This window comes from Ornithorhynchus anatinus, chromosome 9 (genome assembly GCF_004115215.2).
Source record: "Ornithorhynchus anatinus isolate Pmale09 chromosome 9, mOrnAna1.pri.v4, whole genome shotgun sequence".
NCBI classification, from domain to species: domain Eukaryota; kingdom Metazoa; phylum Chordata; class Mammalia; order Monotremata; family Ornithorhynchidae; genus Ornithorhynchus; species Ornithorhynchus anatinus.
This window is the reverse complement of record NC_041736.1, coordinates 43,366,032-43,382,242: the sequence shown is the minus strand read 5'-3', so window position 1 is coordinate 43,382,242 and position 16,211 is coordinate 43,366,032. Positions and strand designations below refer to the sequence as shown.

Genomic DNA, 16,211 nt, shown 5'->3' with positions numbered 1-16,211 from the left:
ATATGGCTCCTGCCTGCTGCGCACTGATAAGAGCTGGTCTTCATGGCCACCAGCAGAGAGAGGACTCTCACGGCCTTTTGGTTCTCTTGGTTCTCTTGGTTCTCTTTGGGCCTCTTCCCCATCCTGCCCTGGCCGGGGGAAGGGGGGACAGGCAGGATGCCTAATGAGCCTGACTAGGAATCATATGTCTAACTGGGGCTCGAAAAGGAGGGTGAAAATCCATCCTCGGACAATTAGATAATTGCACTAGAAAAAAAATCAACTCTATTTTGGCCGGAGCTGTTTGTTCAGAGTCGCTGCTTCCACATAGAGATTTAGAACAGCTCTTCTCATTGTAGCGGGAGAAGCACAGCACAGCTGCAAGTGTATCCAGTTAAGAAATAGGGAGCCGAAGGGACAGCATGCTGTTTCTATAGAGCAATTATGATTGTTTTAGTGTGAACGTCGTAAGGGTATATTTCAAATATGTGCCCCTGCGATGTCACAGTAAAGATGTATGTTTGATTTTAAGCACTTATGTATATATCTGTAATTTATTTATTTATATGAATGTCTGTCTCCCCCTCTAGGCAGCAAGCTCATTATAAGGAGACAGAGAGTAAAGGAGTAAAATCAGATTAGCAGGCCTGAATACATCCACTAAGTCTGTTTATTGTTATATTGTGCTCTCCCAAGCGCCTAGAACAGTGCTGTGAACATAGCTCAGTAAATACCAATGAATAATAGTATTAAGGGACAGAATGGGGCACATTATCATCTCCATCCACATGTGTAGCTCCAAGAGACAACCCCCTGATTCTTTAGAGATGTTTAAGCACTGCATTCTTTTGTAATAATAATAATCATTATTATTATTATTGTGGTATTTCTTAAGCACTTACTATGTGCCAGGCACTGTTCTAAGCACTGGGGTCGATACCAGATAATCAGATTGGACACAGTCTCTGTCCCACATAGGCCTCACACTCTTAATCCCCATTTTACAGATGAAGGAGCTGAGGCACAGAGAAGTGAAGTGATTTGCCCAAGGTCACACAGCAGACAAGTGGCAGAGCCGGGATGAGAACCCATGACCTTCTGACTCCCAGGCTCGTGGTCTATCCACGAGGCCATGCTGCTAATTCAGCAGGGAGGTACTGAGTGTTTGATTAGAGCGGCCTACTCCCAATTAACAGATGGAGAGGTGGATTGCCAGTGGATTGGCATTTTGCAGAAACAGATCCGCTCTGGTCCTGCTCCTACCAGCAAAATTGTTTTTTATTTGACTTTGGGGAGCCGCCTAAAGCTCTTCCCCAAGAGAGTGTACAGAAGTAATGAAGAAAGGCATTGGAATGAGGTAAATGTCAAGGTGTCTGTCTCATCCCCGCAGTTGGGGCTATTTTGACTTCTATGGAAATGGAGATGGTTCGGTATTAACCTCTACCGTAGTAGCAGATTGCCTCTCTCCTAATATGGCCATACTAATTAGCGCTGAAGAGGAAAGGAGAAAAACCCATAAAGGCATAGGTGCACAGAGGTTATGCACATACAAATACACACACAGAGACGTAAAGAGACAGAAAAAGACCAAGACTCAAGGGTAGGAAGAGAAATCAGACGGATAGAGCGAGCGAGTGGCTAGTGCATGGAGACAGTAGATGTAGGGATAAGTGACAGAAATGACCCTAATGTTTCGTATTGTAGTTTAGAACGCTATCCTGGGAAAATAGTTTAGCTCATCAGGAGATGATGAATCAAACTGAGTCAAAGCTCCAGTATACGTGACTAACAATCTTTCAACAAAGCCGCATTTTTAATTCTCCTTAAACACAGCTACAAAGACCACGGAGGTTTGACAGCAACACTTGCAAAGGTCAGTAAAATGGCTGAAAAATCTTCTCTACCTTCTTGCCAGGAAGTGAAAAATGAAATTTTTTTGACAGACAAGACAGTGCATTTGCTGGTCAAAAGAGCTGTGTTTCTATTTGCTGTGGCTTTAGATAAAGAATAGCCGTATTAGCTTTTCTCTGAAGAATAAAAAAATCCATTTCTTTTGGGATCTCGTCTAATTAAAAGAGGACAATTCCAGTCAACCATTGAAAGTTCAGATGGGTGCTTTTGTCAGGAAGGCAAGGAAATTATAGATCATCACACGAACTTTAATAAAAGCTTTCAGGAGGATTTGAAAGATATATGGAGCGAGAGGCATTTTCCATTTAAGAATAGATTTGGGTGTTTGGCCTTTTTCAGCCCAGCCTTTCAAAAGCCACTCTCCTACATACTCTAGGTGAGTACCAACCTATGTCAGGCAAATAGAAAGGTTAAGTTTATTTCATCCAATATGACCCTCCAAAGGCCAGTAAAAAATAATTGTGTAGACTAGCCAATGATTTGGTATTCATTTTTTTCTTACTTGATGCTTATTTTAATCATAATGCAGCAGAGTGAACATTGCAGAAAATAAAATAGATCAAAATCACATTAGAAAGTGAAGGATGTTTGGTAATATGCCGCTTGGGCCTCAGATTCAGACTGCTAGTGCAAAGTTATCCTCTTCCTAAAACCTAGCAAAGGCAGCCCTGTTCACCTAGGAGACTATCTCTGCCCTAGGAGCTGGAATCTGCCTCCGAGTAGCAAAACAGTTTCATGGCATAAGCCGCCTTTCCACCCCTGGCCTGATAGATGGTGAATGTTGAATAAGCATATAGCAATAGCATAGTCTCATTGGATCATTCATCTTTTGCAGCTAATTATTTAGAGATTATCAATTCATCAGTCAGTGTAAATTATTGAGTGCTTACTCTAGATCTAAACATTTGGGAGAAAACAATGAACACCATCCCTACCTCCAGGGACCCTAAAATCTAGCCGGAAGGGAGATGCTAAAATAAAATGTACGTAGAGGGGAATCAAATATATATATATAAATGCTCTGATGGGGAAGTCGTGTTCTGGGGTGAGGACTCATAGCTGATGTGGAACTCCTGAAGTGGTAGTATGGGATGCAATAGGGTGGGGAAATGAGTGATTATTCAGGGAAGACCTCTTGAGGAGGTATGATTTTTTTAGAAGGATTTTAAAAATAGGGCCTGACTCACAGACTGGTGTGTTATACAATAATAATAACAATGGTATTTGGTAGGCATTTACTGTGTGTGAAGCACTGTTGTAAGCGCTGGGGTAGATACAAGATAATTGGGATAGACATAGTCCCCCTCCCACATGGGGCTCACAGTCTGAATCTCTATTTTACAAATGAGGGAACTGAGGCTCAGAGAAGTGAAGTGACTTGCCCAAGGACACACAAGTGGCAGAGCTGGGATTGGATGCCAGGTCTTCTGACTCTCAGACCTGTGCTCCAAACCCTAGGTCATGCTGCTTCCATGCATTTAACCCTCCCACTTTCCAATAATAATAACTGTGGTATTTGCTAAAGGCTTGCAACGTGTCAAGCTCTGTGCTAAGCCGTGGGGTAGATACAAACAGTCAATACAGCACCAGACATTGAGATCAGATCCCAGGCACCCAGTGAGTGAATGGCTAGACCTTCGATTCCTGACAAGGCTGCAGGAAAGCTTGGCGACATTCCGTTTGTCTGAGTGGTATTAATCAGGACCCCCTTTCCAATGAGGAAGAAGCTAGAAAATGGGCCCTAAATATTGCCTGCTTCAACAATCTGGCTCACCAGGAGACTCTGCTCGATAGCCTTTTTCTCTCGTGCTGGCCAATAACAAAGAGAAACAGGGTGTGTTAGTCATGCATCCAGCTTTTCGGCTACATTGGCACACATGAATAGGATCTCACCATCTGTTGTCTATTCTTTGAAAATGAAGTACTGCTCTCTATTATGTGTGTGTGTGTGCGTATATATATATATATATATATATAGATATATTCACTCATAGGCACACAAACTTATAGATATAGAACAACTGTCTTCTTTAGCACTGTCTCAGTGAATGTATGTTAGGTTTTCTTTTAAAAGCCCATTATGTCTTAGAAAGGAGTTGACACCAAAAGACGATCAAATGAATAATCTCCCTTCTTGGTGTATTTTGGTCTGGGCTAAAATCACTAGCGTATCCTTCCGTTTAGTTTGTTTTGGTATTAAGTGTTTACTACGTGCCAAGCACTGGGTCAGATGCATTCATTCAGTCGTATTTATCGAGCACTTCATGTGTGCAAAGCACTGTAGTAAGTGCTTGGGAAAGTACAGTGTAACAGTAAACAGACATATTCCCTGTCCACAATGAGCTTACAGGCTGATACAAAGGTAATCAGATCAGCCACAGTACCGATCCCTTATGGGGTTCATAATCTAGGTGTTTACAAAAAAGGGGCACTGTGTTACCCATTTCCATCACTGCAACAATCGTGTTTCACTTTGGCAATTACTTGGAGTTATTAATGAGAATCTTGAATTGGGTACTCAAAAAATCATCTAACTTCTTATTCAACGTTTGGCTATTTTAAAATAGTTACCTCTACACTTACTGTGTTATGGGACTAGCGTCATTCATCATTTTGGTTGTATCACCACCGACTGACAAAGAGCTGTGATAATCAGGCTTTTCAATCGGACAATTGGAAATAGTAATTGAAAATGAAAGAGGTACTGTTTGCCCTGGCCTCCCTCCATTTCAGCATCTTTCAGATCCAGCTAGGAGCCCTGAAATGCACCTCTTGTTTATGTTCCAAACCCCAGCAATCAAAATGCAGACCAAAAAAAAAAAAAAACCTGGAATAAATTGGTTGTTGAGGCAGTTCTTGTTTTGATCAGATTCTGCTGTTTATGTGAAATGGACTCATTTCTCGGTGGCACTCAGTTTTATTGCTCAGCGGGAAAGAAGCTGTTTGGGATAATACCTGTTCCACATGCATGTCAGAATAATGAATGCAACAATCTCCCCTCCTGCCCTTCCTACACACCCCCTTCTCTCTCTCTCTCTGTCATACACACGCACAGACTCTTGCAGGCAGAATGAACAAAAACCGAAGACGGGCATGAATAGGGTTTCAAAGCCCTTTGTAAATCCTGCTGATCTAATAGATTGAGCTTTTTTACTAGGCCTGAAGCAATATAGTATGTTATAGCTTTGATTCCCCCTTTTCTACTCTCCCATGAATCCCTCAGCCCCAAGATTGTTTCCCACACTGATTTTTGCCATCGGCAATATAAAACCCAACCTGAGATCTCTCACATGTTCTGTTGTAAAATAATGAGGAGAGAAAAAAAAACACAAAACATACAGCAGCCAATTTAAACATTTCCTTGTTTCCCGATTTGCTAATTTGGTCTCTCTTTCACTTATCTTGCTGCGTTTCACACCCACTCCCTCACCCTCTTCTCTCCTTCCCTATTTTCCTCACTGTTGCTTTCAGAAGAGCCATTTAATTTGCAAACATTGTGCCAATAACGATTAGTACCCGCAAGCTGCCCAGAAGAAAAGTGAAGGGGAAGCAGCATGGCCTAGTGGCAAGAGCATGGGCGTTCGAATCCCGGCTCTGCCACTCGTCTGCTGTGTGACCTTGGGCAAGTCACTTCACTTCTCTGTGCCTCAGTTCCCTCATCTGTGAAATGGCGATTAAGACTGTGTGCCCCACTTGGGACAAGCTGATTACCTTATATCTACCCCAGTGCTTGGCGCTTAACAAATACCATAATTATTATTATTAACAACTCCCCTCTCCAGGGTAATATCACTGGGCATATTTGTATTTCTAGTGAATTTATGACTCACTGAGACAGGTCATCACATCTTTAGCAGAGCTGCACCATGCATTGCATTCAAGGGAAGAAAAGTAAAGTGAAAGAGAGCTAAGTTTATCCACCCGCCGCTAAGGTCAAAGGTAAATAGAACCAGAATTGCAAATAAGAATGTCTAATTTGGAGACAGAAAAATATCTGAAAGCCCAATGCCTAAGGCTTTTCTCCACTCACCCACTGAATCTGGGTTTGCCTCAGTTTCCCCACCCTTCCACATCTCCCCTGCAATAGCTGACTGGTCCCTCCCAAAGCAACGCATTCTGCTCTTGCATTTTCCCGGCATGTATCCTCCGAAGAGCATGGCCAAGGCAGACCTCCCTTCTTTTCTTTCTAACCACTCTTTCTCCATCACTTCCCTGTCAGCTAGTCCCTCTCCTAGCCAGCCAAACCTTCCCAGGCATCACCAATCCTCAACAGCTAATGTCTCTCTATTTTGAAAGCAATGGCCACTGATGAAGCTGATAGCCTGCAGAAGGAGAAGAGCAGTAAAACCGGACTCAGTAGGGAGAAGCCAGTTCTGGAGAAATAGTTATCTTCCTTGTACTTCCATTAGTTTATGGATTTAGAATTCCAGAATGGGTGAGGTCTGTTCTCCTAATCTCTGGGCTGACAGCTCATGCACATTTCCTCTATGCACCTGTTCCTGGCTCTCTTCCCCTTTATCTCTGATTAATTTTCTCTCTTTCTCCCTCTTGCTGCTCTCTCCCTACGGCCGATGCTGACGCTTCAGTCCCGTTACAGAAGCTTTCCTTTACAAGAGGCAGAAGGAAGCTGAATTTTCACCAGCCATGAATGCCATGGTAGATGTTAATTGAAGATTGGGAGGGATCTAGGAAATCCTACATAGTGGTCTTAGAAAACAGCTTGTAAGGAAAATCATTCATCTGTGTTCTTGTTTCCAACCTTTCTGTCCTGGACCAAGATCTTTCATCTTAGACCAACTTAGGGCAAAATCCATTTTTGAAAAACAATTGAGTTCCATCCCTCCCCCCTTGCCCCAAAGCATTATCTCAAATGTAAATTTTGGATAAGCATTGTTCTTCAGCTGATTTAAGTCCCTTCTCTCTCAATGGTTGTCTAATTTTGAAAGTAGCCATCTAAAAATGTCAGTATTCCCAAAGTGTTTTTTTTCTCCTGATCGTAATTGCAGAAGATTGACATTAGAGCATATAATGTAATGCTGCTAAGTAAACATCATCTTTGGGGGAGGTGTGTCTACATGAGTGAAAAACTCTAAATGACTATTTTAAAAGAAATTTTTAAAATCTTTTTAATATGGAAATGTTATAATTTTCAATATAATTTATATTATAAGCTGCAATGTAAAAGGTTATTAATAAGTTGCAAGTTATCATAGACTAATATTACAGAAGGTGCTGCAAATTTTAAGAGGGAGTAATTATTGTAATTTGAACTTTTCTTCAATAAGACTAGTATAGGACTAGACCTGAATTTTAATATAACCTTAATTAATGGTGTTTGAGTTAATGAAGCCTTTCTATATATTCCTAAATAATATCCATTTTCTCTATAACTATTAATGGGGAAAGGAAAAGGACAAAGCAGAGATTTTAACATTGAGTTTTATTTTCAGAGAGGTGACCTGTAGCAAGGAGCTATTAAATAACAAAACAATAATTCACGTGCCTGTGTTAAATCCTTTACCTTGCAATTGAAAGTTAAATGTAAAAGAACTAAAAGGTTTTTTTCAATTCTTTACTGAAAGAGGCTCTTTTTGTTTGTTTTTAATTTCCTTGACATGTTAGAAGGAGCAGCACAGGAAGGCAAGTCATCGGGAGAAACAGTGAGACTGGAAGACCCTCGTGATGTAGAAATCCCTACGAATCTTGATGGTATGATTCTGAACTATTTGAAGTCACCCAATGAATACATCACTTTAATCCAGATCATTCCCTAAAGTGAAGGCACAGAAATGTGAAGTAATTGCCCAAGGTCATACAGCAGACAAGTGGTTCTGCGTATTAGATGATTCATTTAGGATAAAAATGATCACGGCCACTGTGTTTCCAAGCAGCTTTTCTTCCTAAAGACAAGAATGATTTCTCCAATAGACATAACATAATGAGGATCTCCTCCTTCAAGAAGAGCTTGGCTACATCTTTCCCTTTAGCGATCAATGAAGGATAAAAAATCCCTCTGCTCTCCACGACTGGTAAATACCCAAAGCCCTGGGAGGAAAGGATGGAAAATGCTTTTAACTAGCCATGAGACAGGAGGACTCAGTCTGGTTTGTTTTTTTCCCCCATTAAACTTCTCTGTCCATCTGTATACTGTGTGGTTGTTTGCAAAGGCATGAAAGTAGCATCTGTTTTACCTAAAAGAACAAAAAGATGTATGGGCTTTGCTAGGTTAAAAACAAAAAAATTAAAAGGATTTATGGCCCATCAGAATGGTTCCAACATTGTAAATACAGACTTAAAACAATCAATGAAAGAGCAAAATCATGTGGCATCGTGACTGTGATCCAGATTAGACGCTACTATGACCACTCTCTATCTCATTGGTACAGGGCAAGAATATGTCATTTCTGACATGTGCATGTTTTGACATGCATGTGATATGCAATATGTGTGTCATTTCTGACATGCTCCATATCTTCATGCATGTACCATTTCTGACATACTTGCCATGCCCAATCTGTGTGTCATTTCTGACACATGTGCCATTTTGTCACAGATGCCATACCCAATGTGTGTGTCATTTCTGATCTGCTTCCACATCTACCATGCATGTTATTTCTGATGTGTGTCAAGCATTTTTTCATGTGCCATTTTTGACACATATGCCATTTCTGGCACATTTTCACATCTTGTCTGTGTAACTTCTGATGTGTCATTCCTTGACATGTTACATTCAACATGTGTCATCTTTGACACTTGTGCCAAATTGAGCAGGTGTGTCATTTATGCCAAGTCCAGCACATAGGTCATTCCTGACATGTGCATCATTTGTGATGCATCTGCCAACTTTGTGTGTAGCATGCCATATCTGACATGTTTTTGCATTTGCATGTCAGAAATGACACGTGTGGAAGGACGGAAGGAAGGAAGGGAAGGACGGAAGGAAGGAAGGGAAGGAGGGAAAGGAAGGAAGAGAAGCAAGGGGAGGAGGAAGGGAGGGGGTAGAGAGGGAGGGAGGAAGCAAAGGAAGGAAGGAAGGGACCCCGTCAGCATTTTCATCAATTCCTGGCTTGGTTGGTACCATAAGCCTTATTGGTTCATCCTGTTCAGGTGTGTGGTTATTCTCATTTGTGTGTTTTGGTTTTGTTTGTTTTCTCTTTTGTGTTTAGCTGCATAGCCTTGGTCATCCCTCTTTATTGTAATATGTGCATAACTTGCCCTTCTGCTCTTACTGATTGAGTAGCAACTTTATTGTTCTTGATTCTGTTTCTTTTCCCAGGTCCTGTAATCCCAACATCCATCCCCAGCCTTTATGCATTTTTTCACACATTTGTTCTTATTTACTACTATTTTTGAGGTACTCCTCCCCCACATGGCCTTTTTCCATCTTCTCCTCCTCCCCACATTGTAAAGTGCTCGACCACCAGGATTGTGCTTCCTATTTTCAGTGTTGTTTTTCAAATACTTTGCACAGCTTTCTCTGCCCAGTTGTTCTGTCAATATCAGTGCCTTGCTGAATGATTGAGAACCAAAAGAGGAAAATGGAATCTTGAAGCCATTTTCCCACATTGTCTTATGTTTCAGAGATGATGTTCCATTTTAGTGAAACATAAAGTACATGTCTTTCTTTTTCAGATGAAATGAAGAGCCAGATTGAATGTATTAATGATCCAACAGAGAGTCAACCAGAAGATTAAAAGGTAAACTTTTAATTCAAGGTTTCTTTAATTAACGAACCTGTCAGGATTGAAGCAAATGACTCAGGTAGTATAATATCTGGATTAAAATATTTGTAACTTTTGAGATAATCCAGTTTGGACATGAATGATCTGGTATGCCTCTACACTGGTGACTGTACTTAAGAAGTAAATACACAAGGACATGTTTAGAAGATTATAATAATATTGTTGGTATTTGTTAAGCACTTACTATGTGCAGAGCACTGTTCTAAGCGCTATGGTAAATACAGGGTAATCATGTTGTCCTACATGAGGCTCACAGTCTTCATCCCCATTTTACAGATGAGGGAACTGAGGCACAGAGAAGTAAAGTGACTTGCCCACAGTCACACAGCTGACAAGTGGCAGAGCTGGGATTCAAACCTATAACCTCTGGCTCCCAAGCCCATGCTCTTTCCACTGAGCCCTGCTGCTTCTCTGAACTTTGAGTCAATAGAGTGGTATACACTGATGTTAAGACCTAAGAAGACCTAGTTTACTTACTCGCTCAAATTAGGTACACTCTGTACATAGCCAAAGATTTTTACTGGGACACAGGTAGACCAAGTCAGCATTTGGGTGCATATCCTTAAGAAGATTGACAGCTAAAATGAGGCATCAATGTCTGTCAAGGCCCCAAACCAGTAGAACATGGATCATGTTCTATGTCTGTGAGTTCTAGACTAACTGCACAGCTGTCTGCCCACTCAGTTTTCTTGAGCAGTTCTCCCCAGTGCCACTCGGGAGCTATGGCACGTCGGGATCACAGATGAGAAGGCCCTGTGGCAAATATCACAGCAGAGGAGATAATGATTTGTATTTCTGCAGCGTGCTAAAGATTCAAGTATGCTTGGGCGAATGCAATACAATAGATTTGGCGGATGTGTTCCCTGCCCACAAGAAGCTTTACAGTCTAGAGAGACATTTACCGTTATACCATTTCTGAAGAAAATGACGCATAACATCTCCTGGATAACCTCCTGTTCCATTTTGAGTATGATATTCTCTAGAAACACAGACCTGGGTTATGGATTTTCATGGCCTTTGTCTGTATAGTGCTTGAAGTCAGATGTAGTGAGAATAATATGAGCTAGGCCACGGGCTAAGGCACCATAGGCTAAGGCACTCCTTTTCTAGGGCTGCTCTGTATGTTATGGTTTACACATTTACATAGTGAATGTTCAGTACCAATAATTAACTTCATTTTTCCAGAAGAGAAGAATTTTCTTAGTAGTAGAAGCCCCTATGAAGAAATGACATCTCCCTTTTCTTCTATAAAGTACTTGTTAAGATTTCACTCTGCCAGGCAGTGAATTAAGATGGGGTAGATACATGATAATCTGGTTGGACACAGACCTTATCCCACATGGAACTCTCAGGGTCTGCGTAGGAGGGAGTAGGATTTAATCCCCATTTAACAGATGGGACAAATAAGGCACAGAGAAGTTAAGGAAATAGCCCAAAGTCACTCAGCAGACAAGTGACAGAGCCAGAACTGGAGCCTCAGGTTCTCTGACTCTCAGGCTTTCCACTAGACCATGGTGCTTCTCATCTTGATCCTTGATTATATAATTCCCTTCTTATATTGCAATATGCATGATAGAATAGCAATATAAAACTTATTGTTTTCTTCATAATTGAATTTCATGTCATTCAAGACAAAAATAGAAATTACAGTACCAATACAGAGAAATATAATAAGGTGTGATTACTGTATCCCCTATGTCCTTCTTCATATCTTCAGCACTCCTGAAGTTGTTCAGTAGAATAGGCTTTCCAATTCTGCCACCCTTCACTCTTGCAGGCAACCATATTTTTTGAGTTAGTTTTTGATGGCTAAACAGGACTTGAATGAGACACCGAGTAACAAAGTATGATTGTCCATTAAATGTCATGAAATTGTCTCACTGCCCCCCTGTCGGCACTTGTGTTTGTTAGTTTGGTTGTTGTTTTTTATGATACTGGTTAAGCACTCACTATGTACTGGGCACTGTATTAAGCACTGGGGTAATACAAGTTAATAAGGTTGGACACAGTCCATGTCCCAAATGGGGCTCACAGTCTTAAACCCCATTTTTCAGATGAGGTAACTGAGGCACAGGGCAGTGAAGTGACTTGCCTGTGGTCACAGAGCCGCTAGGTGGTAGAGTCTGGATTGAACCCAGGTCCTAACTCCCCAGGCCTGGTCTGTATTTACCAGGCCACACTGCTTCTACATGCAAGGGCATCTATGGTAGATGACCCAATCAATTCACAGATTGGTGCAGAGGAACACTTAGGAGATGAGTTCAATTAATTATCACAGTGGGCTAGAGTAGACCATCGGTTGGCAAGTATCAGGAGTGCTATATATCCTGTTATGTCCCATTTAAAGGTATCACATAGCCATAGTAGAATCTCAAACATCAAAAGTTATTCAGCTATGCCAATCAAATAGGATATTCTTGGCACCCCTTTGTGAGGGAGGGTTATTTAGAGAGCACTCTTGTAAAGCTCTCCCCTGCTGGGGCGATGAAAATTCATTACCTTCGTCTTAACGAATGATTTCTCTTTGTCTTTCACAGAGAAACGGGATGAGACAAAAGAACAAGCAGGTGAAACTAAGTGACATCCTTGGCATTATTCCCGAGGGGAGCAGAGACAGCACTAGATGGTGCCAATAGGGGAGGGGTGGGGGGGGGAGAGGGGGAAATGGATTGGGGATGTGGGACTTCAGAAAGAGCCCTTTGCTTTAATTCTTCTTCATTTTTAGTGCCGTCCTTTTTTCTGTCTACCTTCTCCAAAGGACGCGGCCTTCAATTTGGTGGTGGGTGCCCCACATTCGAATGTGCATCTGCGTTCTGAACTGTTCCTGTAATTTACTGCCTTTTCCTTTCTAACCGTGGCCCTGGAGTTATGGTGAAACTGTTTTATAAAAATCTATCTGTAGTCTGGCCCCCGCCCCCATCTACTTTGCTGTTCCTTTAAAAAACTTATTGTGCCGTGGTTTCTTTAGAGAAACAGGTGGGGGATGAGGTTAAAGGATGAATTTCATGAAGTGCACTGCCAGGCAACAGCAGGGTATATGGAAAAACCAAGTGGCGTAGAAAGCTTTGAAAATGGTCAAAACCTACTTAGGGAGCCTTTGGAAAAAGGGAGGAAATGGAAACTGTTTATTCAGTATTTCGAAAGCCTCCATGGAGTCAAGAACACTTGAGTCTGTCACAGTAAAGAAACTGTGCTTAACGCCCAGTGGGGTCATTCAGCTATCCTGAACTGCTGCTCTCCTCCCCAAGGGTGGAATTAGGATTTTTGAGCAACCAGGGACTTAAGACTCCCAGGGGAGTCCCTCTACCCCTTAATGGCTTCACAGCTGCCTCAGATGATGGACAATCTCTTTCCATCCAGTTCTGGCTGCTGAGCGACCCTGGGATCTGTTTGTTTGCAATTATGCGAGCTATTCTGAGTGAGTGCTTGTCTATGGAATTGCTTGAATGTGGCAAAAATAGCAAATCCCCCCTCTTCTAGACTCAGCCACTGGGTCAAGTAAGGCCTGATTCCACTCTCATTGCATTTTCCACTGTGGTTCTATGTGGGTTGTGATGCATTCACTTAGTCTCGATTTCCACCGTGTTGCCGGTTCCGAGGGTTTTTGTGGGGTTTTTTTGGTTTTGTTTTTGAGTAAAATCTTGTCACTGGGAGTAAGGTTATATTTTCCAATAGTACCAGAAAATACTTTAAGGGGCTGTTCACACGATGCACCGAACAAGCCGCATGTTTCCCAGGAAACATATTCCCATTTGTTTTAAAAAAGAATTAGAGCTCTTGCGTGCTTTTTTGGTTTTTATATTGCCTGCTCATGCACCAATCCTGAAATCATTCACTCAGCTTCCCTAGTAAAACCAATCAAAATGAGCAAATCAAAGGAAGTCAAGTTCAGGCAGGAGATGACTCCAGACCCATTGGGCAGTTCAAATTGGAGAGTAGAAAGAGAACCGTGGCATCTAATTGTGCAGGGGGAACAAGAACAAAACAAGGCGCTATGGGGTAGGACCTGAATTAGCTGATCATTTCCTAGTGTAGAGCCAGTTCCTATCTACCTGAATGTATCCTCGACTTGCACTATCTTGACAAACTCTCTGCCGTAACTTCCACTAGGAGACTAAGACTTAAATCTCCTCCCACTTGCTTTAGGGGTTCTTCCTTGTGATAACATGAATTTATGTCTATTTGAATGTTTCCCTTGAACAAGCAGATGATTCCCGGTAGGAGGGGGGCTTGGTGAAATCAGTCAGATTGGGTTCTCAGACAGCACTGCTGGAGCCATGTCATACTCTCCTGCCATGTCTAAAACTCCCTTGGCTAAAATCACATTTTCTCTACTTCACCAAATGACAGAGAAGATCCTGGTTTTTCTTTGAGTCATCTTTGGTATTTCTCAACTTTATTGTTGTTCTTTTTGACTTGTTTCAGTGTTACTTGAAGGGTGCACATACAACATATTTCAGGATCACATGATTCACCCTTAAACAGCCTTGTCACATTTTGCCTTTGATTAATAACAACTTCAATGGGATCTCCTGTGGTCATTCTCCTTTTTGTATATCCAGTCAATTAACCTAAGGCTGGAGGGTTTGCTTTCTCTCCCTAAGTTAAAGACAACTTCCCCATAGGCAGGAAAAGACTACTTTCATATAACCCAAGTTTTGGCCCTGTCTCTCCTGCATGCCATTTTTAAAACAATTGAGAAAGTCACCTTTCAGGCTTGTGAAATTCTTGAGAAGTGCAGGCCACTGCAAACCAATTATCCTATGGCTTCCAAATGTTAGTGATACTCACTTTCCGTAAGGAGCTGCAACAGGAACCAACACTAAAGACCTGGAAGAGAGAGAGAGAGAGAGGTAGGTGGGATGGAAATAATAAAAAGGATGAAAAAAATAAAATCTTTATCTCCTTGTTAGGAGAGATTGATATTAGAAATAATGAACTTTAATAATGCTTCAGCTCTTGAGCTGTCCCCCATCCTTTATGTTGGTGAGTTTAGCACACTTTTCATCTCACCCTGGCCCTTTTGAACAGCAGCAGTTCCCTGAAGCTGGGGAAATCTGGCCCAAGGATGTCATAGAGAAGTGAGAAATGCATTCAGGAAGTTGACAGAATAAATCGCATCAGCTCTCCATTTTTGTCTCGGTCCACTGGGTGGTTTTGCTTTGGTATTCACCAACTTACTTTAAACTTTAAAAAAAAAAACAAAGGCAACATGCTCTCTCTCATTTAGTTAAGTTATAATTATTGCCTTGATGAACATATCTTGAATTTATTTCACTGGAGCTGCTAAAGCACCTAGAATAGAGTCAGTAGAAGAATAAATATGAAGATTTGTTTAATTAGCCTGCCCATGAATTCTGGATGTCAAATTCAACTCAGATTTCAATCATGCCATGTTGCATGTAGGAGGAAAAGAGGCCTACATTAGTGGTGTTTGCATACACTGGATCAAAATATGCTTTTAACATAATAGGTCCAATTTTAAAAGTACTCATTCTAGGAGAGACAATACATTATTCCTCTAGCTGGTGACTGCTCAGATGACGGACAAGTCTCTTTTTATAAGAGCGTACAAAGAAGACATCTGAAGCACAGACTGTGCTATTGGGTCGCATATTATTCACTGCAGCTAATTGTAAATCTTTCTATGACGCACTGAAAAGCCTCTTTGTGAATTAACACCGTTTTTGCTTGATGCTCTTGATTTGAAAAGAAACTTCTCTATATGCAGTGCATGTCAGCTTTGCTTTTAAAGATTACAAAGTTAGCAAAATAAGTTCAATATATTTTCTTGGGGAATAGGGTTTTTATCATAAGGATTCATTAAGGATTTTGCCTTACCCTGACACTTGTGATATTCAGAAAAATTGTAATTTTTCTCTATCAAAATATGTTTTTACTTACTGCAAAATAAGCATAGTCTGTTGCTTGCAAAATGCCTATTGGTAACTGGTATGGAACTGCTGACTAGGCTAACAGTGCCTCTTTTGTTAATCTGGAATTTAAATGCTATATTGCTTCAAAAATCTATTAGATTCCTTTTGTCTGTGCCATACATTGCAAAACTTAAACATCGATGCCTTCATAATACAATCTTTGTTAAAGCAGAATCCTAATAAAACCTGTCGAAGACGAGACCAATGAGTTGCTTGTGTTTTCGAGGCGTGTTGATTAACAGGGAGCTCTCCGAAGGTTCATTTGAGACTGTACAGTTGATTGTGAGTATGCCCTTCAGAACCCCATGTAATTAAACTTATTTTCATTGTTCTTGTGCCTCGTTAGCACGAGATTGATCAATAGAAGGGATTTTATATTTTGTGGGGTGATGCTGAAATGAGAAAAGCTGACAACCAAGCATGGAATGCTCTCCAGGTTCCTCTTGGGATGGATGGATGGAAGGCTGCCACTGATTTACTGAAGTTCCCTCATCTGGAAAAAGGCAAGAGAAATGGTATGTTTGCAATAGGCACCTAAACCTGCCTGTGCATAGTCTGAGATTAAAAAAAATAAAACACACTCCCACTAGGGGATATCATTCACATTTTTTTTTAAAGTCCCAGTATTTGGACACACTTAAGT

The 16,211-nt window shown here is 41.2% G+C and overlaps 1 protein-coding gene across 6 annotated transcripts in view; it reads left to right on the top strand.

Moving 5' to 3' along the window:
• MACROD2 (mono-ADP ribosylhydrolase 2) overlaps positions 1–15,769 on the top strand; it is a 1,182,461-nt gene extending 1,166,692 nt beyond the window's left edge. For all 6 annotated transcript variants that reach the window (XM_029072595.2, XM_029072594.2, XM_029072593.2 and 3 more), the window contains 3 exons: positions 7,513–7,599; positions 9,523–9,587; positions 12,170–15,769. In XM_029072595.2, the coding sequence (XP_028928428.1) occupies positions 7,513–7,599; positions 9,523–9,584 (149 nt within the window). In that variant the 3' untranslated portion in view covers positions 9,585–9,587; positions 12,170–15,769. The remainder of the gene's footprint in view (positions 1–7,512; positions 7,600–9,522; positions 9,588–12,169) is intronic.
• The last annotated feature ends 442 nt before the right edge of the window (positions 15,770–16,211 follow it).